Below are 26,767 nucleotides of genomic sequence, written 5' to 3'. Positions count from 1 at the left end.
GCACACCAGAGTTTGCCCTATCTTGTTCCAACAGCCCCTGGTTCGCCTAAGTGCTGTTTTGAAGGGACTGCTCAGGACGGTTCACATCATCACATCAAAATACTAGGAACGTGCTCTTGCTGGGGAGTGGGGTGGGCAGGGGAAACTGAGGGCTTGAATAGGGGCGGTGTCTGTGTGACCTCTGGCAAGTTACTTAGCCTCTCTGGGTTTGCAGTTACTCACCTATCTCAGGAGGTGCCTGGCTGCCTCATTCTGGTCTAGCTTTCTATAATTCACTCATCTCCAATGGTTAGAAGTTCAAAGTCTCCATAAGAATGGCCTAAATCAGGGAAAAAGTTTGCAACACTGCCCAGCGCTGTTCCCGAGTGATTCATTTCTCTGAGAAAGAAAAGGCCACTTCTTGGCATTCTTTCCAGGGGTCTCCTCCTCTTATCTATTCTTTGGAAACGGTGGTTCTCAGGCTGCTGAGATCCTCCTGGGAGCGCAGTCAGGATACACAGAGAGACACATGCTATGGGAGATGGAGGTGACAACCTGGCCAGGCAGTGCAGCTGCTCCCCGTCCCTAAGCCTCCTGGGCAACTCAGTGTGTTTCACTTAGGGGAGAGGATTATGGGGTCACTGCATTTTACTAAAGGAAGGGAGGCCAGATGCCACCCATCCATGCAGGAGTCTCCTCTTTGGTGCCTCCGAGAGAAGGGCATTTGGTCTCTTTAAATTCCTGTGACATTTCAGGGCAGTTTTCGTCCTTGCCATTCATGACCGTGACTCTGAATTAAAGACATATCTGTCACAGGGACACCTTTATCTGGTCCTACCTCACTCACTCTCCTGGCTGTGTACTCTTTAGGGAGTAAGTGGCATGAAGTTGGCAGCGGTGTCCTGAACTGAAATGAGGGGACTGTCACTAAGCACCAGCCTTCCACCATTCCCAGGCTTGGCCCGCCAAAGCTGCCTTGAGTTCCCACAGCTGTGGCTCCCAATCTCTGCCCTGTCACACTCACACACCTGTTTGCTGTCCTAGTTCTGGCCCAACAGCCCAAGCCACAGCCTCCAGCAGTCTCAAAGGTGCAGTCAGCAATGCGAGGTATTTACTTAAAATCGCACAGGAAGGTGAAACTTGGTTCAAAGAAATCCTTTTGTAGCTGCTCCATTAAAAACGCCAACGAGGCTGACCATTCAAATTCACTGAATGCATCCAATTCATGCAAGCCATGGGCCAGGTCAGGGTTCATCCCTGCTGCTGCCCACGTGGGCCCTGTGGTCAGGAAGTGACCTGTCAACCTCCCCACAGCTGTTCGTTCCTCTGTAGAGAGCAGGGCTGGGGGTGCTTGGTGGGAGTGGAGGGTGGAGGAAGGTTCTGAGGAGGATAGTATGTCTTTGCTTGCTTTAAAAACCCCTTCTCTTTAGCATGCAATTCAACATTTCAAAAACAGAGCTTATGATACAGAATCCAACTGTGTCAGTCCTCGGAAAGAAGCAATGTAAAGCAGAGCATGGTTGAGTGTCAAAAGAATGATCCACACCCAAAATGGAGACTTTGCACAGAAGCAGTACCAGACATTGGGAAGGCAAGTGGGCCAGGAGCCCCTGGACTTGGATTCTAGGTCTGCCTCTGTGCACGTCACTGAAACTCCCTGGCCTGGCATGACTCACAGGTAAAATGCAGGGCTTTGAGCAAAACAGTTGAAGGTCCCTTTTACTTTACAGTTCATCATTTGGTCTTGTGAAGCAGAGGTCATGGGTCCCTGTTTGAGCTGACCCCAGGAAACAACTTGAATTGAAAACACCACTAAAATCCACCACTACCCTTAACCCACCAGGGATATAATCACCCCTGACAGTAAGCAAAGACACCGTCAAGCTAATTCTTGCAGAGCAGAAGAGGACTGCCATGCACCGCCAGTGCTACACCACCACCACCAGGAAGAGCGTGTGAACAGCGACAACTCCGAAAAGGGTGACACTCGCAAGCTCCACGCTCACCGTCTGATCAAAACATATCTCAATCTTTCACTTTGTGAAGTCAGAATAAATACAGTGCTTACCATGCAATGGGCATCGTGTGTTTTATGCGTGTTAACTCCTTTAAATCACACAATGATCCAGGAAGCCAGGGGTTATTGTTAGCACGCTCATTTTACAGGTGGGAACGGTGGCACTGGGGACTTACTGATTCCCTCCAAATCTTATAACTAGAAAGTGGCCAGCCTGGGATTTGAATTCCAAAGCCCGTATCTACTGCCCTGCCCACAGATCTTAGCATTAGTATCCCAGACCCACGTTCTCCCTTCCTCAGTGAGCTGAGGGCTCCCCCGCTTACTCTGAGTCCTTCCTCACGGTAAGGTGGGAAAAAGAGCTCCACCCTGGCTGGGGCGGGGATGGACGTAGGCACTGGCTTCTCTCTTGACTTCTCTGGGTTCCTATGCCTTTCTCTGAGGAAGCCGTGAATGGACAGGGAGAAAGTTTGAAAATAAGAGAAATTCCTTACAAACTGCTGATGCATTCCCCCCCCCACCCCAAGGCGTGAAAGAATCAAATGAGGAAATCGGGAAGAGATTCCGGAATAGGAGTAACAAGATTGCCTTTGCCTTCCACCTGAATTGGCCATCCGTAATTTTGCACAAATTTGATTTTAAAGTCATGGTTTGTAATTTGTGGGAAAAAAATCATATTAAACAGATCCATGTCTGGGCAATGACTTCTCTCATTTAGTAACATATGGTGGCTCAGAGCCTCTCAAAGCTTGATCACACAGTAAAAATATGAACCTTTCTTCCAAAATAGCCTTTTAATCAGAAGGGCAGAGTGAGGGACTCTGAGGCATCTTTGCTGGTTTCCCTGAGAATATTAGAAGTGGGAGCTGCAGATCCAGATTCACAGAACGTTAGTGCTTAAAGCTACGTGGTTCATCACTTACATGACAAATGCAGGGCCCGGGGCTTGCTGGTAAAGAAAACAGTGCCAGCTCACGTGAAAACAGAGCAGGCACTACAGGCAGGACCTTCCGGGCAAGGCTGCCCCTGACCACACCAAGCACGTGTATGGGGGATGGTCATGGGGATTCAGCAAACCAACAACATCGGTCCCTTCTACAAACGTGAGCTACTGTTATTTTACTATCGCCTTTGGTAACCGTGTGCATCGGGCAATGTCCTTGTCATAACCTTGCTGTTCCAGCTGCTCTAGGGTTAGACACAATCACAAACAAATGCTGCAGTTTTAAAAAGATTGGGGGGATTGGTTAGTGGGAGTGAGTATCACACTTCAAAACTACTACGTGTGTCCTGAAGATCCCAGCCTTGTCAGACGGCTAACAGAGGCATGTCTTAAAACTCAGGCGATTACAGTGGTTCCACGTAGCAGGCAGATTACAACAAAGTACAGATGAAGATTAACAGACCTTGAGACACGAGATCTAAATAAACCACTTAACGGGCAGAAAGGCCAAGTCAAGCCCTTGAGCTTGTGCTGACTTTTACAGATATTTTAATAACTTTATCATTATATCATTATGCTATCTGATATGTGCAGAGAGATGTACTAATGGAGTGAAAGTGGCCAGAACAGCGCCGCAATCCCATGAGATTTAATAAAACAACCATGTTCGCTTCCTTTGTATGACCTGCAACTCCAAGAAGTGCAATCACTTAGTCATATTATTTCTTCCTGTCTTTTTATCTCAAGATGTTCTTTTCAAAATCCCAAAGCAAGTTATGTATGTAGCTCTTCCAATGACACAAGGAGGAACTGGCCTGGCATGAGCTTTCTGGGTCTAGGATATGTCCTTGGAATGACTCAGCTTTACTCCTAAAGCTATAAGGTAAAGAGACTTGCTCCATAGTGGGAACCAGTAATTTACACAGTGGGAGACTCAAGGGTCCCAGTCAGGGAAGCACTGACTTGCCCAAGCCCTTTCAGGGCCCCGATTCATGGACCTTCCCTAGGGATAACTGAAGGACCCCAGTACATCCTCCTCTATTTCCCTGGAGAAACTGGGCTGGTTCTACAGTGGCCCAAATCAGATCCTGTTGACTTATGGAGGCTCAGATTCCGTGACCCAATTCAGATTGGGAGGAAGAACCAAGCAAGAGTCAGTCGGTGTGAAGAAATAAGCACCATTTCGGTTCCTGGTGTGTTTTCCAGCTCAGATTTATGCCAGCACATACCTGGCAGGTGACGTGACACGCACGTCCCATCACTGCCTCCTCTTCCCTTTATCTACACTGATTTTGTCCAGGAGGGAAAGTGGGGACTTTCACCTCTAGAAGGGAAATCCCCTTTCTACAGGAATTAGTTAGTTCTTATCTCAGACTCCAAGTGGATCAGAATTAGAAGATGTTTTTCAAAATCCTGAAACCATATTTGGAAAGTCTAAACCCTAACATGACCCTGAGGGGGGATGAAGTAATAACAGTGCCCAGGATTGTGGCACTTCAGCCCGTGTTGCGAGGAAGTGACTCTCTTTCTGCCCAACCCTTCCCCATGGCTCATTCAAAGACTTAGTGCCATGGTTCTCTTAAAAATGCTTATGTCTTTAAAACAGTAAATATTCTATCCCCTGCCACTCAGGAAAGTCTGAACTGGCTGAAACTCAACCTGAAGACTTCCCACAGCGCACTTATCCGAAATCACCTGAGTAAGAAGTGGTCCACACTTTCTGTTCCTATAACGATTCTCAGGAGTGCACAGGAGACAAAAATAAACAGGATGGGCCAATGTTTGTTTGTAGGATGAATTCTATACTTTTAAAAAGTTATCATTTTGTTTTATTTACTGTGGTTGGTAACTGAATCTCTGACATCAAAACATAAAATGTTCTGCCAGAAAGAGATTATGGAAGAAAAGTCTATGAAAAGAAACTGGGTTTGTCAGTGAAGATTTTATTTACAGGAGTTTTGCAATTGCTATCTTTAATCTCCAAAACAATTGGGCTGTTCTACTGCTTTGCAGGCAATTGTTCAATAGGAAGAAATTGCACATGGAGCTGAGGCTCTGAAAGAGAAATGTGAACGTATGGTACAAATAGGCACTGAGGAAAGTATTGACACTTGAAGCAAGTGACACCCTTTTACCTGGGCCCATTTTCCCTAAAAGCCAGGCTGGGGGTTTCTGAGGGCCAGAGGGGAATAAGGAAAGGCAGAAGTAATTACAGTTCCTCAGCAAAATTTCAATCACAAATGTTAGATTTTAAAGAGCCCTAGAATTTGCGTGGACCTGCATTTCTGTTCATAAAGTGAGGAGAAATAATGCAAAAATAAGTCAAACCCAGTTTGGAGAACTACGCTTAACACAAGGAGTAGTTTCCTAGTTTTTCATATCAACACATGCTGTTTGTTCTTCTACCAATATAGACTTTTGGTAAACTTGGATGCTACTTTATGGCTACAGTTAAAGTTTGTTTTTTAAATATCTAAATTTGAAAGGCTACCTTCGGGTGATTTGTAAGTTCAGGATAATGAGATACGCAAAGCTAATCTCCATCCTAAAATGGATGTGTGGTCAATAATGCCTTGTACCAAAGCCACTTTTTCAAAAGGCTGCTTGTTTCAAAACAACAATGATATGCCAGACTCTGGGAGGTCAAATTCTTGAGTCCATCCCAACTGGCCAGCTTTGGTCTTCATGTCATCCTCTGTTCCTAAGCTTACTACCATCTATGCCGTCAGGAGCGCCCAGGCCTCCTGTCTCCTCATCTGGCATTACTCCCTGGACACAGGGAACAGCCACCCTTTCTTCCCCACTGTCAAGCCCTCTGAGTCCATCTGCATATTAAGAAAATAGTAAGAAATACCTTATCTAGAGAGAAAATATCACATATTCCTCTGGCTGGGAAATAAAAATACCCAGTCCCAGCAAGTGATGGGTGAGCTGAAGGTAGCCAGCAGACATGATTGGAGCCTTCATGTATGAGGTATTGAGTTCACGTTTACCTGTCAGCTATGCTTGTTCTGGGGAATGAACTTGGGAAAGTTATCTCTGGACTCATCCGAAGTCCTTGGCCAGGGCCTAATGTCCCCTATTCTTTTTACCTTGACATACAAGGTATACAGTTGAATGGTGACTCCAGAAAAAACAAGTCTATGTCCTAACTTCAGAATGGTGAATGACTTTATTTCGAAAAAGGGCTTTTGCAGCTATCATTAAGTGAAGGATCTTGAGATCATTATGGGTTATCTGAGTGGGGTCTAAATCCAACAACATGTATCCTCATAAGAGACAGAAGAGAAAGATGACATAGATGACAAAACTACGAAAGGGGGAAGAAGAGACTGGAAAGTTGCAGCCATGAGCCAAGGAATGCCACCAAGAGTTGGAAAAGGCAAGGAAGGATCCTCACTAGAGCCTCTCGGGGGAGCAGGGCCCTGCCAACACCTTCAGTTTGGACTTGTGGCCTCCAGAACTATGAGAGAATGAATTTCTGTTGTTTTGAGCCACCAAGTTAGTTATAATTTGTTACAGCAGCCACAAGAAACTAATACACGTGTGCTATGGTTTGATTGTGTCTCCCCAAAGTTCATGTGTTAGAAATGTGGTTGCCAATATAGCAGTGTTGAGTAGTGAGGCCTCATAAATACATCATGGGAGTGGGTTAGTTATCACTGGAAGGGCTCTGCTATAAAAGAAACTCTCTCACATGCACACTCTTGCCTTCCTTGCTTTTCTGCCATGGGATAATGTATCAAGAAGGCCTTTACCAGGTGCTGCAGCCATGCTCTTGGACTTCACAGCCTATAGAACTGTATGAAATAAATTTCTTTTCTTTCTAAATTACCCACACTCAGGTATTCTGTCAGAGCAACAGAAAATGGACTAAGACAGAAAATGTGTACCAAGAAGTGGGGTTGTTGCTGTAAAACATAACTAAAAAGGTGTCCTTGGCTTTGGAACTGGGTAATGGCAGAGACTGGAAAAGAGCAGACTCGAAAAAGCACATTGCTGTGATGGGTTCTTCCTTTTAACGGCAATTCTGCTGAGGGCTCTGAAGAAGATCCCAGAACAAAAGAAAGTCCAAATCTTCTTAGAGGTTAGTTAAGTGGTCGTGACCAGAATGCTGATAGAAATATGGATAGTAAAGGCCATTCTGATGAGGGCTAAGATGGAAACTGGAGTAAAGGTGATTTGGATAACAATATAATGTCACAGAGAGCTTGGTGAAATTGTGTCCATGTCTTTGGACTACAGAGTGTCCAATTTATGAGTGGTGAAGAAGGATATCTGGTGGAAGAAATAAATAAGCAGCGAAGTGTTCAGGCTGCTCTGTGGCTACTCTGAATCACCTACAGTGAGAAGTAAGAGTAAAGGATGACCTAAAGATGAAATTTACAATTAAATGAGAAGTAGAATGGAAAGATTTGGAGAATTTGCAGCATGGCCATATAAAAAGTATAAGCATGTTTGGGAGTGTAGACTGAGGGCATGGCTCAGCAACCATCTGCTAAAGAGATTAGTGTGAATGGAAGGAAGCCAGAGTCTCTTTATCAAGACAATGGAAGAAAGACCCCAAAGGCATTCCACAGACTTTTAAGTCTGGCTCTGCCATCACAGGCCCAAAGCTCTAGGATGGCAGAATGGCTTCAGGGGTCAGGCATGGCCCAGTCTCCGTGGGCATCCTCGTAATGCTAATTCTGCATGCATGCAGAATCCAAGAGCTGTGGAGCCATGATTTCCTTCACCCAGTTTTCACAGGATACTGGAGAGCACCTGGAAGCTCAGGCAGAGACCTGATGCCATGGCAGAGCCGCCACAGACAGCACTTACTAGGGTAATACCTAGAAGAAATGTGAGGGCAAGGCTGCCACAGAGCACCCTGTTGGGACTATGGCCCAGACCCCAGAACTATAGAGCCACCAGTGTACAACTTCAGCCTGAGAATTTTGCAGGCACAAGACTCGGCCCTGAGAGAGCTGAAGAATGGGCTGAGTCCAGCAGTGCTGTGGGGACAAAGCTGCTCAAAGTTTTGAGTCCCGGCCCCAGCCCCAGTGTATCTGGGAAGTGCACATGGAGCCAGTGGGGACTCTTCTCCAGCTTTAACGCTTCATATCGTTTCCCTGTTGGGTTTGGGACTTACTTGGGATCAGTTACCCCTCTTTTCTTGCTTATTTCTCCCTTTTGGAATGGGAAGGTCTGTCTTGTATCTGTCCTGCCATTGTAGTTTGGAAATAGATAACTTGTTTTGATTCTTCACAGCTGGAGGAATTTGCCTTGGGATGAATTGTGTTGAGTCTCACACTTGTCTCGTTTAAATGAGACTTTGGACTTTAGACTTTTGAATTGGTGCTGGAATGAGTCAAGACTCTGGGGACTATTGGAATGGAGTGAATATATTTCAAAAGTGAGAAGGATGTGATTTTTGGAGGTGTCGGGTGAAATGCCATGGCTTGAATGTGTCCCTCAAAAGTTCATGTGTTGGAGAGTTGGTTGCCACTGTGGTAGTGTTGAGAAGTGGGGCCTTTGGGGGGGGTGATTGGGTCATGAGGGCTTCACCCTCAGGAATGAATTCATGCTGTTACTGAGAGATTGGTTTAGTTATCCAGGGAGTAGCTTTATTATAGAAGTGAGCCTTCTTGGGCATACGCCCTTTGCCCTTCCATCTGTCTACCATGGGACGATGCTCACCAGATGCCAACGCCAGGCCTTGGACTCTCTAGCTTGCAGATCCATGAGCTGAATACATTTCTTTTCTTTATCCAATCCCCAACAGCAACCAAAAATGGACTACTTGGTATATGACAACTTGGTGTTGTTGATGCTGATTATAACAGTTATCGAGTGTTAGCTATGGGCTGGCTCTCACATCCACTGCTGTATATTTCACAGTGGTCCTAGGATCTCATTTTGCAGATAGGAAAACCAAAGGTTTAAAAGGTTAAGTAACTTGCCAAAAGTCCAACAGGCAATATGAGTTTTGGACAGAAGCAAGTCTGCCTGTTGATCCCCCATTCTTCTTAGCCCCGGTGCTCTGCTATCTTCCTTGGCCATTAAATTCCCAGCTTAACCCTTCTATTTAGCCATTGATATCAATTAAGAGTATCAACTACATCTTTGTTAAACTGTTGCTCTTCGGAATGAAACCTTTTTATGCTGATGTGTGCTGGCCTATAGACTTGCAAGCATCAGGGAAAAGTTCAAAACATATGCAGTCCATGGAAGCAATATTTTATCATTAAAGTCAAGCCCTTTAGCCAGGTGCAGTGGCTCATACCTGTAACCCAGCACTTTGAGGAGGATTGCTTGAGCCCAGGAGTTTGAGACCAGCCTGGGCAAAATAGTAAGACTCAATTTCCACAAGAAATAAGAAAAATTAGTCAGCTGTGGTGGTGTACACTTGTAGTCCCAGCTACTCAGGGGGTTGAGGCAGGGAGATCACTTGAGCTCAGGAGATTGAGGCTGCAGTGAGCTATGATGATGCCATTGACTCCTGCCTAGGTGACAGAATGGGATCTCATCTCTAAAAACAAGACCAAGTTCTGAAGTGAATTCTTATTTCTTCTGATTAGAAAGGATGCTCCTGAAACAACATGCTCCTGAAAAAAAAAAACGTGGCCTGATCCCCTCAGACAACATCATGAAAATACTTAGTCTAAACATGGAGCCCCACTAAAATGTGGTTTATGATTACTAGGGTGCTGACAGCTCCTCAGATAGGTGGCTCCTTTGAAGGGCTGGTTGATTAAGTACTTAGCTGCAAGGTGCTTGTAAACACACCCCAGCTATTTGCATAGTGCTGTTCAAGGGAGGTAGGAATTGGTAACTATGGGCGGAGAATAAATAGAAGGGCTGGCTACCACTCAAAGCACTGCGAAGTAACTCAAGTGAGTGACCAGAAGCTGGGACAACAGACTCCAGAAGCAAAGGGCCTGGGCACACCAGGCTGCAAGGGCCTCAGGGGTCTTTTGTTAAGGAAGAAAGCAAAGCACAACTTTCTCCCAGCCTCTTCTTTTCTGAATGTCTACAGTGCAATTCCTTAAACTTACATTTTAGGTTACACCAGCTAAGAATAGAAAACACAACTGACTTTCAGTTCCTGCCTCAGGAATGCTTTTAATTATAATAACTTATAAGCTCTCTGGCCTCCGTGAATGCGGCAGCTCACACCCCACACGCCAACAGGGGGCTCTGCACTCTGCATTCATCTTGAGGGTCTTTTCTTTTCTTGCTCTTTCCTTCTCCCTCCCGACTTCCCTCCCTTCCTTCCTTTCTTCTCCATGGGAACACCTGATTTAGACTTGGTTTCAGGATAAGATTCTAATGCTAGGTAGACCTTGAATGGCTCTCATACCCTACCTCACCTACATGAGAGTTATTTTTAAATAAAATCATCCACTTCCCATGTTTATGGCTTGCCTTACAAATTGATTCCCAGCGCTCAGAATATTTTGCTTTGTGTAACCATTAAATGACCACTTATAGATTTACATATGGGAATTTCTGGTGTTTGACTGTAGTTTCCAAGGTAATCAAACAGTCCCCAATGCCCTTTGTTTTTAAACTGCTAGAATTGCTAGAAGAGAAAGGAAGGAACCGAGGCAAGGAGAGAGAGGAAGGGACGTCGTTCTATGTCGTTGAATATTTTCCCCCCAAGCCTGCAAAGGGGATTCATCTCCTCCTCTTAAAGGAAGGTGGGAGGGTTTTCTTTCTTTTGCTTCCCCAGATGATATGGAGAGGATCAAGTAATCCGGTACAACTGAGAAACAAAGCTGATTCAGTATCTCAAAGTTTCACAGACAGTAGCACCAGAATATGGGCTATCCCAAGTTACTGTAACTTTTGGGAAGATAACTAGCAAGAAAAAAACATATCTGTAATACAAAAATCAGGAGATGGTCTGAGAGCTCAGTGGCCCTTCTTGGCTATACAGCAAAGTACTCACACTCCTAACAGCTGATCAGATGTTGACTGGGTCTGAATGATAAGAAGGCCTTGGTCTCAGTGGACCCCATAAGAAGGGTCTTATACGTAGGAAGGCAGTAGTCCCAGGAGACAGAGGGTGCCTGAGACCCCCCAGACATTGCTCTTTTACCCATGCTTAGAGATTCATTATTCTAAGTTCTCTTTTCTCCCCATCTTTAAAAACAAATTATACGTGTGCCCAAAGACTGTCTTTTCTCTCCATCTTTAAAAACAAATTATATGTGTGCCCAAAGAAGACTGTCTTTTCTCTCCATCTTTAAAAACAAATTATACATGTACCCAAAGGCCAACCCAGAGCTTGACCCCAAAGTTATCATCATCATCCACATCTAATCACAATAGAACACATTCAATACAGGACTGCCAAATGAGTGACTAGCACCATACTTCTCCATCTCCCCTTTGGCACCTGGGATTCTTCTTGACACTGATCATCCCTGTAACTCATGGATCCTTGACTCAAGAGTGCAAGCCCAGGAGAACTTGCCGCCCCACCTTGCACTGGCTTTGCAACCAGAAAGGTCTGGATTTGAGTCCAAGTTCATCATTTATAATCGTGGATATGTTGGGCAATTTTTGTTTGAGGAATAGAATAATGCATACAAAAGGTCTGACCCATGCGAAAATGCATCACAACTAATCCAATGAAAAAGTCAAACCTCACACCGAGGTGTTCACAGCAACCAGCACACACACAAGAACACAACTGGCCTCCTAGTTAACCTGGGTTTCACAGTATTCTGTACCAGCATGTATCATTCTATCCCCATCTTCCCAGAAAGGAGGAAGTTATTCCACCTTAAATGTGATCAGTCATACTTGGTAAATCAGGAGTTAAATTATTAAAATTATATGCTTGGGTTGCCTGAAGCCATCTTTAAGTGGAAGTTGTGACCAAACAGTCATCCGTTCCACTGGCTCTAGAATCTGTCCCATTCCATCTTTGAAAAGAAATATAAAAGAATTCTAAACCATAGAAGTTGATGAGGATGTCTTAATTTGCATAAACACCATGGCCTTGACAAAATGACTTTCTATTCAATTTCAAGACTTGGTGAAATAGGAAGTTGAAATTAACCTCAGCCCTTTTCATAGTTAAAACTTCAATAAATAAACAGTGGTTTGGAGGCATGACAACACACCTCCCTGCAGATCTGCACCTTGCTTCTGATCAATGGAGATGCCTATTTGGGGTGTCAAGCACATCTGATTCTAGATAAGGAAGGTGCTATTCTGTTATATAGACGTGATTTCCTGCTGGCAGAGTTAGAGGGGCTGGCATTAGCCCTTCCAGTGAAGTCCCAGAAAAGAAGTGTTCCTTAGCCTCTCTAGAAACCCTGGTGAGCTTTCTGAGCTCCAAGTTACTGGCATTTTTGTAAAACTGAAAAATCTTCACATCTGTGCAGCCCTGTTGTAGAACTGCTGTGAGTACTTTCAGGATATTTTTCTTAAAACTACTGCTGCCTTTTCAAAGAGAGCTATAAACACATACTTTTCATGTGTTTCATTTTTTAAAGTATTTTCTTACGTATAACACAGAAGCTTTAGGGCTAAGCCTGGAAAATAACCATTTTCCAACATGTCAAGAGCAAAATGAAGGCCTTGGCTGGAAGAGACTTTCACATTATGCCTGTTAACTTTCTAATTTCAAGAGGGGAAAAAAAACCTTCAAGGATCAACTCAAAGCATGACCAGTGGCATACAGCATTTTCTCAAAAGAAAAAAGAAAGAAAGAAAAAAGAAAAGTTGTTTCACATGAAAATATTCTGGGTACTTATTTTCAAAAAGTTGTTCCTACAATTTTACAAGTGAAATGCTGAATATCAAATTCATATTCTGGAAAGAAATAACATCAACAATATAGTTAACACATTTTTTAGAGTGGCAGCTGTGCCCCTAGGGCACTCTAAAACCAAGTTATGATTTCTTAGATGTTGCAGAAGTAAAAAAAAATGTTTAAAGGAACAAGAAAGGGGGCGAGTCTCGGTATTAAACCTGATACTCTGCTAAGCATATAATACTCTAAAGAGCTGAGGAATGCCCATGATATGATCCACGATAATGCTGCCGCTCAAGAGCTGCTGAGGACAAGAATTTAATATACCACCTCTCTTTCTTTTCTTTTCTTTTTTTTTTTATAAAGAAGCATATCTGATGAAGAGGGAAATCAGATTAGATTCACTCTTCGCCAAAACCTTCTGAAACACAGCAGACTCAGTGGTGACAATTTCAATTTGCCCCTATGTGAACGCTCCATTGCCTTTAAAAATGCTCACACTAGAATGGGGCAGATTCTAGAGCCAGTGGTACGGATGCTAGTACCAGTAAAAGAAGGCAAACACCTTCATTAGCTTAGTAGTATAAATGATCAGTTAAGTAATGAGAGAAGAAGAAAACATGCCTTGCCTCTGAGCTTACACAGGGAGTCCTAAAGATGACATGAATTAATTTAAATGGCCTAAAACACAAGATGAAAGAATCTCCTTTACGCTCTTTGGAAGAAAAGTATCGTTTCACTTCAAGCCCTTCTCTTGCCCTTATTATACCATTTCACCTAATTTACCAGATACACTTGGATTTTAGAATTTTCAAAAATCCATGTGTATATTTTGATTACTAATGATTATTAAGCAACAGGAAACCAATGATTTCACTTCCTAAATGTACCTAAGATAACACTGCAGATGAGAGGCGCTGCCCCCCCCCCACCAACCTCAAGCCTTAGGTTTCTGTTTGTTTACACAAGGGCTACTCTACACATAGGCCAATTAACAGCTGTGTGCATAGTATCTATGGGAAGATTTCTTTGGGAATTTTCCACTCAAATAAAAGAACCACCCCCAGAAATACAACTGGGAAAGTTAACGGCATGGGATGCCATGCTCTGTGGAAGACTGGTAGAAATGCCTTTTGAGAGCCCCACATGTTGTTAACCCCCAAAGAGAGCTAGCTATTGGCCAGAAACTCGGGAGAAAGATAATAGTTATACATCCCGCAATGCAATTTACATACAGAAAACGCCGGGAGAAGCTAATTTGTGTTGATCACGTGGGGCAAAGAGGGTCTATATCCGTTGCTGGCCACCTGCCCTTTTCTCCAGATGTTTTGATTATCTTTTCCTTTGAGTTTAACAAGGAATATCACTGTGACCATATCACATACAGCTGTGTTCCGCATGGCACGGAGGAAAGACTGCATTTTGGATATTTGAAATGGTATCTCAGAGCAAACAGTCATTGACGTCAGCGCTTCTACAGTGTAAATGAACTTTTTGTATTATCTAGTTTGGCTCAGTGGGTCTTAGGCAATTATTGTATTTTAGTGTTTTTGCAATTGCCAGCTAGCCCCATGGGGATGGGGGAGGGGACTTGTATTCTTTATTGATTTGCAAATAATACCCTTGATGTGACGGTATCCATTCGTTTCTACCATTTCTTTATACTCTTTTAAAAAACATATTAGATACAAAACCCATAAATAATCTGGAGACAAGACCTTGAAAATAGCCCCACTTGCACATTGCTTGGCACGCACGTGTGTGTGCTTGTGTGTGCGCGTGCCTTCACGCCTGATAGGTAGGTAAAGAAACAGCATAGCAAAGCTAAAGCTAACTCTTAAAATACAGGGGAGAGATCTATCCGTATGTGGGTATCCAGATCCCAGGATCTTGTTACAGTGCAGATGGTGGCCCCTGATACTGCATTCTAGCAAGCTTCCAGGTGCCGTTGTTGGTCTGAGCACCTCTCTGAGCATCAAGGGGAGACCACAGTTGGTCTGGGTGGGCTCTGCAGGTGGGGCCTGGCTGGAGTGGTGGCCCAAGTGAGGGTGAGGTGGGAAGGGGCTCCGTCCAGTACTTACCCTGCATCTGACTCTGAGGCTGAGGGTTAAAGGCAGTGGAGTGGCTCAGGGAGGCGCGAGGGTTGGGCGTGGGGGCTGGGTGGTGTGGGCTGGCCCTCATGGCTGTGCGCCGCAGCTGCTCCAGTTCACTGAGCCGCTCAGAAAAGGACAAGCTCCCAGGCTTGGTCTGATCATCTAGTTTCTGCCGATGTCCTATTGTGGGGAGTGGGGAGGGGAGGGGGCAGGGAGGGAGGGAGGGAAGAGATCAGAAAATGTATTGTGGGTTTTCTAAAATTGTGGGTTTCCTTGTCTATGCCCATCCCTCTCCCCTCACCCCCAATGTGGACTCTCTAGAGAGTTCCCCACTGGGCTGGCTGCCAGTGGGAATGTGGGAACTGTCCCTCAGCCAACTGGAGCTTTCTTTGCCACACTGGCCACTGGGTGCTCCCCTAGTCTGGGCCCTGGCACCCACCCCAAACCTCTGCACCCACCTCCACTGGGCAGAATGCAGCGGGATGTGGGCCCTAGTGGCAGTGGTGATGGTAGGAGGCAAAGAGGTGTATTAACTGTGGGCACTTGGCCACATTCTGTGGGCTAAACTGTTGCAGTCAGGAAAGGGGAATCCTAGTGAGGATTCCTCTCAATCCTAATCTGGCCTCTCCTTCTTGCAAAGCCATCCACCAGCAGGTTTTAGACACAGCAAAGTGGGCCCTGGAGCTTAGCAGCCTGCACCTCTGACAGGAAGCAAGGTGTGGCTATAAACCCACAGCCCTGGGAGGCCGCGTTTCCTGGTAATGAAGGGCACCCTCAGCCCCTCACCCTCTCCCTCTCCTCACAGGCTTCTCTTGAGCACTTTTTCTTCCCTGAAGCTAGCTCCTCAGGTATATGGGGGAGTTGACCGGAAGGCACAGCCTGGGCCTTGTCCAATATTCCCAGCAGGCTGGACCCATGCTCCGGAGCCCAAAGGGAGCTGCCAGCCAACTGGGTGAACTTCCCCGGGGTTTCAGGAGTCAGGAAGAGAAGGCGGGACCTTCAGGGTCCATGTAGGAATAAGCATCCTTCCTCACTCTGCTCCTCACTGAAACACTGTCTCCAAGGATCAGGTAACAGAGGGCCACTCCCATGGGCTGTGGACCTGCAGTTTCCCCCTTAATCCCATGTCTGAGTGTCTCTCTCTCTCTTTTTTTTTTTTTTTTGTTTAAGGCTTGGGATCTTGGGTGGCGCCTGTGGCTCAAAGAAGTAGGGCACTGGCCCCATATACCGGAGGTGGTGGGTTCAAACCCAGTCCCAGCCAAAAACTGCAAAAAAAAAAAAAAAAAAAAAAAAAGACATGGGATCGCACTCTGTCACATGGCTGGAGTTCAGTGGTGTGATCACACAGCTCACTGTAGGTTTCAAATGATCCTCCTACCTCAGCCTCTGAAGTAGCTGGGACTACAGGCATGCACTACCACACCCAGATAAGTTTTCTTATTTTTTGTGGCTGTGAGATCTCACTGTGTTGCCCAGGCTGGTCTTGAACACCTAAGCTCAAGTGATCCTCCAACCTCAGCTTCCCATAAAGTGTTGGGATTATAGGCATGACCCACTTTACCCAACCCAAAGTGTCTTTAGAACAGAGCTGAGGCTTCAAGATAGGGATGCCCCTGTAGCAAACCTGGGCCATTCATTTCATCCTTTCAACAGTATGGCTGCCTGCTGCTTCCTTGCCCTTGAAATTTGAACAGAGACCCTGACCGAAGGCACAGAACCCCCCTCACATTGGCAAGTAGCCTCAAAGCCAGCTTAGAGAAGCAGCCTGCTTGTTGCCCCCACAAAGTGTTCTTTCACATGCCCTAGTCTGATCCTGCAACTAGAAAGAGGATCCCTCGATTTCTCTCTGGCCAGCTGTGGGTGGGAGTGGGCCTCAAGAAGTACGTTTTAGCCTGGCTCCCACTGGCTGTGATTGTAAAGTTAAATCATCTGACTGGTGTTATGGCTCCACATCTCACGGCCTGCTGTTTCTTCCTGCTGCCCGGCCCCTTGGCACAGTTAACACTGTCTCAAATTCCAGACCAGAAAAAGGGCCCACTATATTGCAGTGATTTTATCATTAACAAGACCTGTTTGGCTCCAAAATGAGGAAAAATACTTAAGCATAATATTTGTGTAGTTCAAATGCAACGCTCTCTCTTTTCATGTGTCACCAAGGCAAATCTGGACTCTGATTCAGAGCTCCAGTCCCAACACTCGACTCGAGCGCAAACACCCCGAGTCACGCAGGCTCTGCACACATGTGGGAGGCCTCTTATGGGCACAGTATTTTAAGCACCAGCTTTGTGGATGAAAGGCTGTGGGGCCAGATTCCCAAGCAATCCCCATCATCCCTTTCCCTCACAAGTACAAACATGTCTTTTTTCTAGAACAATCTGTGGGTCAGTCGAGGTGCAATTCGGTGTCTGGATGGAGCTTTCCTTCACTCCTCCCTCCTCCCATCTTTGTGATAGATCCTTGGCTTCCCGATGATCAAACTGAACAACTTCAAGTTTTCTTGCAGAAAAAAAATAAAGCCCAATTCCATCTCAAAAACCATTCAAAGCATAAGAAGTCAGGCCTCTGAATGCTTACCCTGGCCTAATGCCGGATTAGGCGTCAAGGGAAGAAGAAGGCAGGAGAAATGGTTCCAGAGAGTTCTACTGCCTCAGAAAGAATGCCAGTCACAGAGGCTCCCAGCAAGTTTTGTACCCATTTCAAAATTTCACATTCCTTGGGCATCCAGTGGCATTTTTGGAAAACACTGTGTCAAGAACAGTGAGTGATCCAGGGAAATGATATGTACAAGGTCATCCTGAATACATGGCATTGGGCACAGGGGAGTCTACGGCCAGCCTGTCAAGAAAGGCTGTGTTCAGTTGTGTCTTTCTTGGCCACCAAATGTGGGGATGTGTGCCACTGAGAAACAGCAGGAATAAGTCATTTCAGATAAGCTGCTCTTGTGGCCAGGCACATGTGAGATTTTTATTTTTTGTATTAGTCTCCTCTCCCCCTCATTACCCTATGTTTAAAAAAAAGTTTTAACATGTGAGCCATTTCTATACCAGCTGACACTTGCCAAAATCATAGTCATTCACAGAGATAACTGATGACTCTCTGCTTTAGTAGGAATGTTTGGGCATAATCCACAGAGAAAACAGTTCTTCACTCTAAGCTGTTTCTGAAGCCTTGAGAGTCTCAGGGTTGAGTTTAATGTCAGAGGATTGGGAAGAGTTCATTCACACTCTCCCCACATGTGTCCTGGGGGTAAGCAGGACGGTTGCTGCCTTTGTAGGGGTCTTGGCCCGGTCCTGACAGTGGTGCTAGAGAGTCATAACACCAAGGCACGGGGGAAGTGAGAAGCATTATCATCCTCAAGGTGTGGTTAAGATGCACTTATAAGCTAAATCAAAGGAACACTTCATTCTTCTTTTCTGAAACCATCAGATCTCATGTGCCAAATAGCAATATTTTGCATGAAATACATAGGAACTTCTGATATAAACTTTCAGGCTGGGGAAAATGAGTGCTTTATATGTCTCCAGTTTCCTGTATCTGTGTTCAATTAAAATGTCCATTTGCCCCTGGATTTTAAATAGAGGAGCATGGAAAATGTCCACTATCAAATTCACTTTTCTTCTTTCTTACTGAGAACTGGCCTTTGGAGGGTTTCCTCAGTAGGGAATTCAACCCTGATTCAAGCCTTCTGGTAGAATTACCATGCGGCCCAGAATATCTACGTGTTGGCAGCCTGGCCTTTCCAGCATGAATTACATTGTGAATGTAAGACTTCATACTGGGATAGCTTAGTGAATCTTATGCAGAATTGAAAAGGATCCTGAATTCTTCTATTACCATTCTCATTTTTTTGGAATTTTATTATACACATATGCAGAGTCATAACAATTAAAAAAAAAGGGGAAATATGCCATTTGTCAAATATTACTTCATTTCAAAGATATATTTGTTGCTTTCTGAGATGGCTTTCCCTTAGGGTATCCCCAAATGTTGCAACTTTTTGTGATGGATAATGAGGCCAGCTTTCATTTTTCTGCTGTAAAAATTAGACTGAGCAGGTATCCATTGACCAAATGCCTTTTCCAAGGTACTGTTGTGGTCTGTGGCTGCAAGCAACTGAAATACAGTATATGATGAGAAATAATGTTCAATTGCCAGCTTGTTTGGGAAAACTTTGGCTAGGGAGAATAAGGAATTTTCTGGAAGTCAACAACATTGTTATTCCATGTTTCTGATATGGGTTGATTAGTTTTCTTGGTAGAGTCTCCGAAAAATTAGGAAGGTGTATGCCCAAAGCATTGCCATGTGAGCCCCAGAGAGAAATCTATGCAAAATGTTAATACCAAGAAGATATACAGCTCTGTGTGCATACATTATAAAGCTGCAGTTCTTCTGAAACAACATATGAATTTCACATGTTCACTTTTAAAAGGATGTATGTATTTCAGAAGATGTTTGCCAGTCAACCTGACACTAACTACTTGGATCTGGATATAAAAGCATGGGTTTTTCCTTTTTTGATTTGCTACTGTTTATGACTATGGAAAAAACATGTTCTCTACATGTGTAGAGAACAGCTCCCTTTTCCTGGTGTAAAAGTCTAATCTCTAGGTTCGAGGGTCATTAGGATTTAAAGTGATAATAACAAAAGGAAGGTGAGCCTTTCTTTCCTGAAGCCCCTTGCAGATGTTGAAATAAACCTTATCTGCACACCTAATCATCTGCTGGCTAATTAATGTTGGAAAATACATTTAATATTACATATAGTTTACATATCATGCACATAAAATAAATGTAATATGAATATATAATATATATTGATACATTAAATATTATAAAGCATATTATATATGCATGCTTATATGTTATCCAATGTAAATACAGGTAGCTTCACTCCACTCCCCACCCCAATTTCTTCTCATATCCTTAAGCTAAGAGAATAACAAGGTTGGAGCACATCAGAACTGGAGAAGGGCCAGAGAAATCAGCCTTAGTTTTTAACTGATGTGTGGGAAGTGAGGATCAGGGTGGTTGCCTCACTTACCCAGTCTCACACAACCAGCCCAAGGAAGAAGGCAGGCCTGAAAACACACTTGCTCTCAGCACCCACGGACACACACAAATATAAATTCTGTGAACCCAAAGTGAACAGAGAAGAGAGGCACACAGTGTCACACAGTTTTCAACCATGGGCGTATTAGAACACTAACTTTTGCACTCTTTGCCTTTATAATTTCATTTCTATTCACAAATTAGGTGAGAGCTGGAGCCATGCTGTTACAGGAGGCTGTGTCTCATCACTGATGCAGGTCCTGCAACCATGCAGAATTTCCAGCTTGGGAGGGCTGGGATGTGGGCCCAAGATTTTGGGTTTCCAATCAGGTCCCAGGGGATGTTCTGCCTCTGGTGCAGGGAGCACACCAAGAATGCGGGTACAAGCAAGACAGCATCCTCCTCCCAGTTCTGGAATTTTCACAGTGCATCACTACTTCCCTTCTCCCCCCTGCCTTCAGTCTGCTGTGTGCTGGGAGCTATAACGACACTAAATATGCCTGAACTGTGGTTAGATTAAGTGCCCGTGGGCTCCGACTTATGGCCTTCTTTTTCAAATCAAGTAGATGCAACTTCTGTTCTGTCATCTGTGGAAGGACTTTGGGGGAATAAGACCTCTGCGTGGCCCTGGGAACAGACTGTTAACTTGGATGCCACAATCCTTGTCCCCCCTGGAGAAACAACATGGCACCAGAGAAGCGTTGACTGCCAGTCTGGGCATGAAGAATTCTCCATTTTAAATCTGTGCACCAAACTTTGCTGTGGACAAGAGCAAGTCTCTTCGTTACTTTAGCCTCTTTGTCTGGAAGCCTGGCATTAAAGGACTAAGACAGATTATTCCCAGGGGCTCTACAAACATTCATAGCACTTACACCTGCTGCGATTATTTACTCAACCAGTTCTTGATGGAGTGATCCAACTTGAAACGAGAAGGCAGACAGCCTCAACTTCCCTCTTTCCTCCACCACACTGGCCATCTTGCTGTTGCTCCTGGATCACTGCCCCGGGGCCTTTGCACTTGCCTTTTCCTCTGCCCAGAACACTCTTCCTCAGATTCCTGTGGACCTGATCCCTCCCACCCTTCCAGTATTTGCTCAAATGTCATCTTCTCCCTGAAGAATTCTCAGAGACTCTGTTGGAAGTTGCAAACTTCTCTATGCAGCCAATCCCTAGCACTTGGGTATTGGTTTTCTGCACACCGTATATAAATGTCACTTATGGACTGCCTGTGCCCACTGGGCCATACAAGCTATGAGGACAGTGATTTTGTATTTTTCCTGCAAGTCTCTAAGAACTCCTGGCACATAGGAGGATCACTAAACGTTGCTCGAATGACTGACCAACTGAACGGATAAATTATGAAGGCCTTTGTGCTTGGTGCTGTCTGAGTGTCTTCCACTGGGTCTGGGAAAGCAGAATTCATTGGGGCAAAGGAATTGGAACTACAGTTTTCAGCTGCAGGCTAAGTGTAGAAAATCTACGTGCTGAGGAGTACTGTCACTGAGCACATGAAGTTTCATGGAGAAGTGTCTCCATAAATCAGCCAGCAAAACTCATCTTCTCTACTTTTCTTTTTATCATACTAAAAAATAAAAGGATAAAGGCTCTCTTGCTTAGTTAAGCACAGAACCCCAACGTAAGTGAATAGGAGCCAGCTTCTGTTCTTTCTTTGTAGTGAGCCCCTTCACACACACACACACACACACACAGAAATACACCGCACATACACACCTACACTCATACACACATGGTGTCCCCGACTGCACTGAGGACACGCACTAAGCATAGAAGGCCAGGTGCAGAGAGCAACAATAAAGTAAGGAATTCAAAAAAGAGCAACGACTCACACAGCTTCAGGGGCCAAGGCCCACACAGGGTCCCCTCCCTCTGCCCAGTGCCCCCAAGACTCACAGGGCAAAAATAAAAACAGAACTCCATTCCCTAATTAGGCTCAAAGCTGATAGTCCCAAGTGGTGGAGGTTTTAGCCACTCCCAGGAGCTCATGGAGACCTCCCTGAGCCTCCCTAACAGCAGAGGAGTTGTCACTGGTCTCCGTCCGTCTCTGGTGACTGAGAAGACAACTGCAGCTCATGGTGGGGAACTGCCTGGTGGCTTTTGCTCTTGATCAGAGCAGCCCTCTCTGGGGGTTGTGGAGACAGCCTCTTAACAGGGGTGAAGAAAGCTCACAAGTTCAAGATTCCTTCTCCTGGACCAGCCTGTAATCCCAAGCATTCCCCACTCTCCCCGGGTAAGGCATTGTGCCAAGGAAACCCTCTGGTCAGACTATGACTAAAAAGTAACCCAAGAGTGATAACTGCCAGGGTCTGCTGGGTCTGTTGGTCAGAGTGGCTCCCATAGGCAGACAGACCCTAAGGGGAGAACAGCTGGAGGGTGAGTGCTTGTGGGGCCATGACCAGCAGAGACACCGAGCATGCTCAGACAGGACAGAGGCAACTGCAGGCCCTTCCAAGGTTGGGTGATGCCCCAGTATATGCTGATGGACAAAGGAAGGAGGGCATGAGTGAGTGAACGGGCACCCCTTCCTGCACCAGACATCCGCCGGATGCTTGCCTTGAAGTGTGTGGGATGACCCTACCCTCTGTCCCTCCACCCAAGGGTTAGATGCTCTCCTTCTTCTAAAGGCAATGCCTACTGGATCCCAGGGCCTTCCCAGAAGCAGGGGATTAGCCTCTGGTTCTGAGCACTCACTCCTGTCATAAATGCCAGCTGAAGTTCCAGAACAGATGGCTGAGCAGGCTGTCACACCCAGCTCCTGAGCACTCACCAGTGAGAACGCCAGTAGTAACTCCCTGTTGTCTGTAACAGGCCCTTGGCTCTCCCTCATCCCATCAGAGGAAATGCTCTCGGGTTGTTTGGGAGATGACAATGTCACTCAAGCATCGGCTAATTTTTATCCACTGCTGTCCACATGCCGTAGAAGCAGCCAGCAGCTGGGAAGGGGCATCTGTGGGGAGGGGGCCTCTTCTACCAGTTACTGAGTGGGTAAGCAGCTGTTCACCTGGATGCCCAAAGAGCCACAGCATGGTGACCAGAATGTAGGTTCCCCTGTCTGGCTGGTGCCATTGCCAGGGAAAAGTCTATTTATTCCAAGACACAGGTGCCCCCCCCCCCCCCACCGCCCTGTCTTCACCCTGGACCTTATCTGAGTCAGTTAGGGAATGAAGGAAGAGAAGGCTGTCCCAGGCCTCCATCCTTTCCTGGCAACATTCTCCCTCCCCAGCACTTTTCAGATTTGAATGCAGCAGACTTTCTCCCTGGCCTGCCCACCTGGGCTCTGTCTACCAGGCAGGCTGACCTGGTGGGACCATCTCCCAACTCCTCTTTGCTACAACACAATAGGAGAACCGCCTTGAAAGTGCTGAACTTTTCTCTCCTTTTAGCTCCCCAACAGTCCCTGTTTTGTGTGAATACCCTGGTGTGTCCCGCAGGATCTGGGTTGAGGGAGGGAGTCTTCATAAACAACTGTAGATTATGCTGACTCTTTCCCCAGCCTGAGGGGACCCGCCCCACTCCCTTGTCCCCAATTTTCTTTTTTTCAACCACTTCTGCTTCCTTCGTTTTCTTTACAGCTGCAGCAGAGAGATATAGTAAAGCTACTGTATAGGATTTTAAAAGCAGGGCCTCCGAGAGCTTTCCAACCTCCATACAAGCCGGTTATTCTCTGCCTTGTTTTCTTTGGCTTCAGGTTAGTAACACAGAATGAGTCAAACAGTATTAACTTTCAATAGGGAAGTGGTGTGGTCAACCAAAGCTGTTTGCGGCTAGATTGTGAAGATAGGTAGGGCAGGTAATGAAGAACAGCCCATAATACTGCGAGGAGGCAAACCCAGAAACACTCCAACAATTAAGTCAACAGAACTCACACCATCAGTTTTTAGTTGCCCGAGGAATTAACACCAAGGTCTCTGACCGGCCAGCTTTGGGAAGCTGGCCACGTTGGGGCATGGACAATTGCGTGTTTTGTGGCTGTAAAGATGGCTTTTTTTTTTTCTTAAATGTTGCCAAAATCCTGGGAAAGCCAGTTAGGATGATTCCCCTGCTTAGGGCATGTTTCTCTGGAGTGAACCTTTTTTCATGTCTTTCCCCAACTTGGAGTACGAGGAGACCCGACCCACCCTCCCAGTCTCCCAGTTTGGCTGTCAGCCACAGTGGCCCTTGGGCTCTCTTTCTCAAGGATGGAAGATGATGTTTGGAAAGCACAAGTGCTCCTACAGACATCAAATCATACTTCTAGGAGCTGATAAAGACCTTAAAAATCATTAAATCCTTCTCTCTCCTTCAGAAGAGGAAACTGAGGGTCTAAGTGGAGAAATGATTGCTGAGCTTCCCAGAGCCAGGCAGGTCCAGACCTAAAGCTCCACTGGCAGGCCAGTGGTCTTTCCACTGAGCTGGGCCGCTGTCTCGCTCAGGGCTCAGGACTCCTTTTAGAGTTCAATAGAACAGCTCCCGAGAACAGCCCAAACCTCAAGACTCAAATTTCAGTGATTTCTAGTTCTTTCTCTCTGTACTCCGCTACCTGTTTATTTTGAGACTGGCTGAATCACCCAAAGAATAAAATGAGAGATTCTCTGAAGCTGTTCCTAGTGGCTTGTCAGCAAATGAACAGGACAGTGAGCCGGCCTCAGGAGCCTAGAGAGTCTCACCTCTGAGCAGCTGCAGTTTTGACTCATCCTGGGAAACTGGCACTAAGACTCGGGGTGTAATATTTCACCTCCCTGAAATCGAATCCAGAAATCTCGGGCGAGCAGCATATATAAAGAGCCCCAAAGGGAAAAATGAACAGGGACTCAGCAGATCTTACATGCTTCTCCCCTCTTCCCAAGGTTTCGGGCTTTCATTGAAAGAAAATGGAATAACAGAGTTTTAGGAAAGAACAACTGTAATATTTGGTCTTAGAAAAGAAAAATATATATTCAAACAAAATGCAAGTCTTAACTATTTGCTTCTGTTTCCAACATTTTTGAAGGGTATATAGTTGTAGGCAAATAAAATATTAAGATATTCAAATACAAAAGGTAAAATTTCTAAAGTGTGGATTTGTGGTGTGGGCTGATTTAAATGTCCATTTTTTTCTTTATACTTTTCCTCTCCCCAATCTTAAAAAGCATGGTGAGGTAAAAAAATCAACCTTCAGGGAAGCAATTATTTTATTAAAGAACCTTAATATTTTTTGTACATTACATGTGAAACAATAATAGATTTTTCTATTGTTTTCTTCAATTCCCTAATTCTATATCTATTATATTACTATTATCTGATTGAAAGACTGTTTTAAAAGCACTTTGGTGTATATTATCTCAAGTCATCCAAAACAATCTTATGCAGCAGACAGAGCTCATATTAAGGGCATTTATCCCATCGTATGACGACTCAGGAGATGTTGTGAGCCTTCCCAGTCACACCACAGCACAGGTGCTTACTGTTCAGTTAGGAGCAATAGATTCTGATCAAACTTCTAGTTGTTTATAAAAAATTCACTTCTTCCTTAAGGAAGTAGGGCAGTATGGTTAACAAGGTTATGCTTCAATGAGGAATAAATTTACTGAAGCCAGTCCAGTGATTGAGGATTTGTAGTTAATAATATGTGGGGGGGGGGGGGAGGAGAAAAAGCCCCTATTGTGCTGCATCCTGGGGGCCCAATCTGCCAGGATGTTTTCCTTTTTTTTTTTTTTTTAACTAACTTGGCAATGACAAATATTTGGCACCTACTTGGGCAGACTTCTGTGGGTTTTCCTGGTAAGGGCTCTGGCACAAGGCAGAGGGGCCTGCCTATCCAGGGTGTGTGAGTTAATAAGAGCAGATAATATTTAAGAAACACCCCTGTGCCTGGCACCCTGCTTTGTCCTTATGCGTGTTGCTTTATTCTGTACAATAATCCCCAACACACAGGGAGGTCATCTTCCTGGTTTTATATCTGAGGAGGATGAGCTTGGGAAGGCAAATTGACCATGCAGGAGAGGGGAGCCTGGGCCATCAGCCACAGAACCAGCCTGTCCACCAGGCTACTTTGTTTAATGCTCACGTCCCCCTGCAAAGTAGGGACCACAAAGCGCATTCTACAGATGGGAAATCAAATAGCAAGGAACAGACTTGAAGCTGGGTTGGTCCCGCTCCAAACTCTTCTCCCACTGCAGAGACTTCCTGAGCGTCTTGGTTCACTCTGAGAGTCTGGGCTGTGCCCTCTGAGCAACGTCAGAGAGGTGTGGAGGGTGGGACTCTGAGCACTTCTCTCAGCTCTTAAAAACGAATGAATCAGAAATATCAGAAAACCACTTCAAAGGTCAGTGAAAAGAAGGAGAAAGCCAGAGCAAATCCAAAAGAGCTATAAATTTATATATTTAAGAACTCACTTATTTCAAAAGTTATTCTTTATCTCAATAATCAGAAGAGGACTTCCAAGCCACAGTGAACGATAACAAAAATAAAAACAAGATCAAACAAGATGTTTCACATTTCAGTATATGAAAATATGTAGAAATATTCCAATAAGTCTGAGTTTTAGTCTATACTTTCTTTAATGGAACCTGAGTATATGTGAATCATGCAAGTACCAAACTGATGTTTTATCCTTAACTTACTTTAAAGAGATCTAGGGAGCTGACAGATTAATTCTATTGTGTTACTTTAAAAAAAGACAGACAGAAATGTACTTTGGTTTGGGTAAAAAGAATTTTTTTAACCTTTTCTTTCACCCATGGATGTACACCAGGATGCTTGGCTATAGCAAAATTTCCCAGTGATACTGCATAAATGAACCATGTAGAATTTGGTGAAAATATATCACACATAAGTCATACTATGAAAAAGATTTCACATTCAACCACCTGTCAGTGTCCTGTGATAAGTCTCATAATACAGCTGTTCCAGGCAGGGAGAGATTACACCTAATTTACCCCTTCTGTCTTGTCAGCTTT

The 26,767-nt window shown here is 44.9% G+C and overlaps 1 protein-coding gene across 3 annotated transcripts in view; it reads right to left on the bottom strand.

Moving 5' to 3' along the window:
* The window catches only part of RUNX1 (RUNX family transcription factor 1), a 247,159-nt gene that overhangs the window by 29,384 nt on the left and 191,008 nt on the right, over positions 1-26,767 (bottom strand). For 2 of the 3 annotated variants that reach the window (XM_053564974.1, XM_053564975.1), the window contains one exon: positions 14,772-14,963. The exons of the other annotated variant lie outside the window; for it this stretch is intronic. In XM_053564974.1, coding sequence (XP_053420949.1) covers positions 14,772-14,963 — 192 coding nt within the window. The remainder of the gene's footprint in view (positions 1-14,771; positions 14,964-26,767) is intronic. 3 annotated transcript variants of the gene reach the window in all.

The sequence above is a fragment of the Nycticebus coucang genome, chromosome 16, assembly GCF_027406575.1.
Source record: "Nycticebus coucang isolate mNycCou1 chromosome 16, mNycCou1.pri, whole genome shotgun sequence".
Taxonomy (NCBI): domain Eukaryota; kingdom Metazoa; phylum Chordata; class Mammalia; order Primates; family Lorisidae; genus Nycticebus; species Nycticebus coucang.
This window is presented reverse-complemented; position numbering and strand designations above follow the sequence as displayed.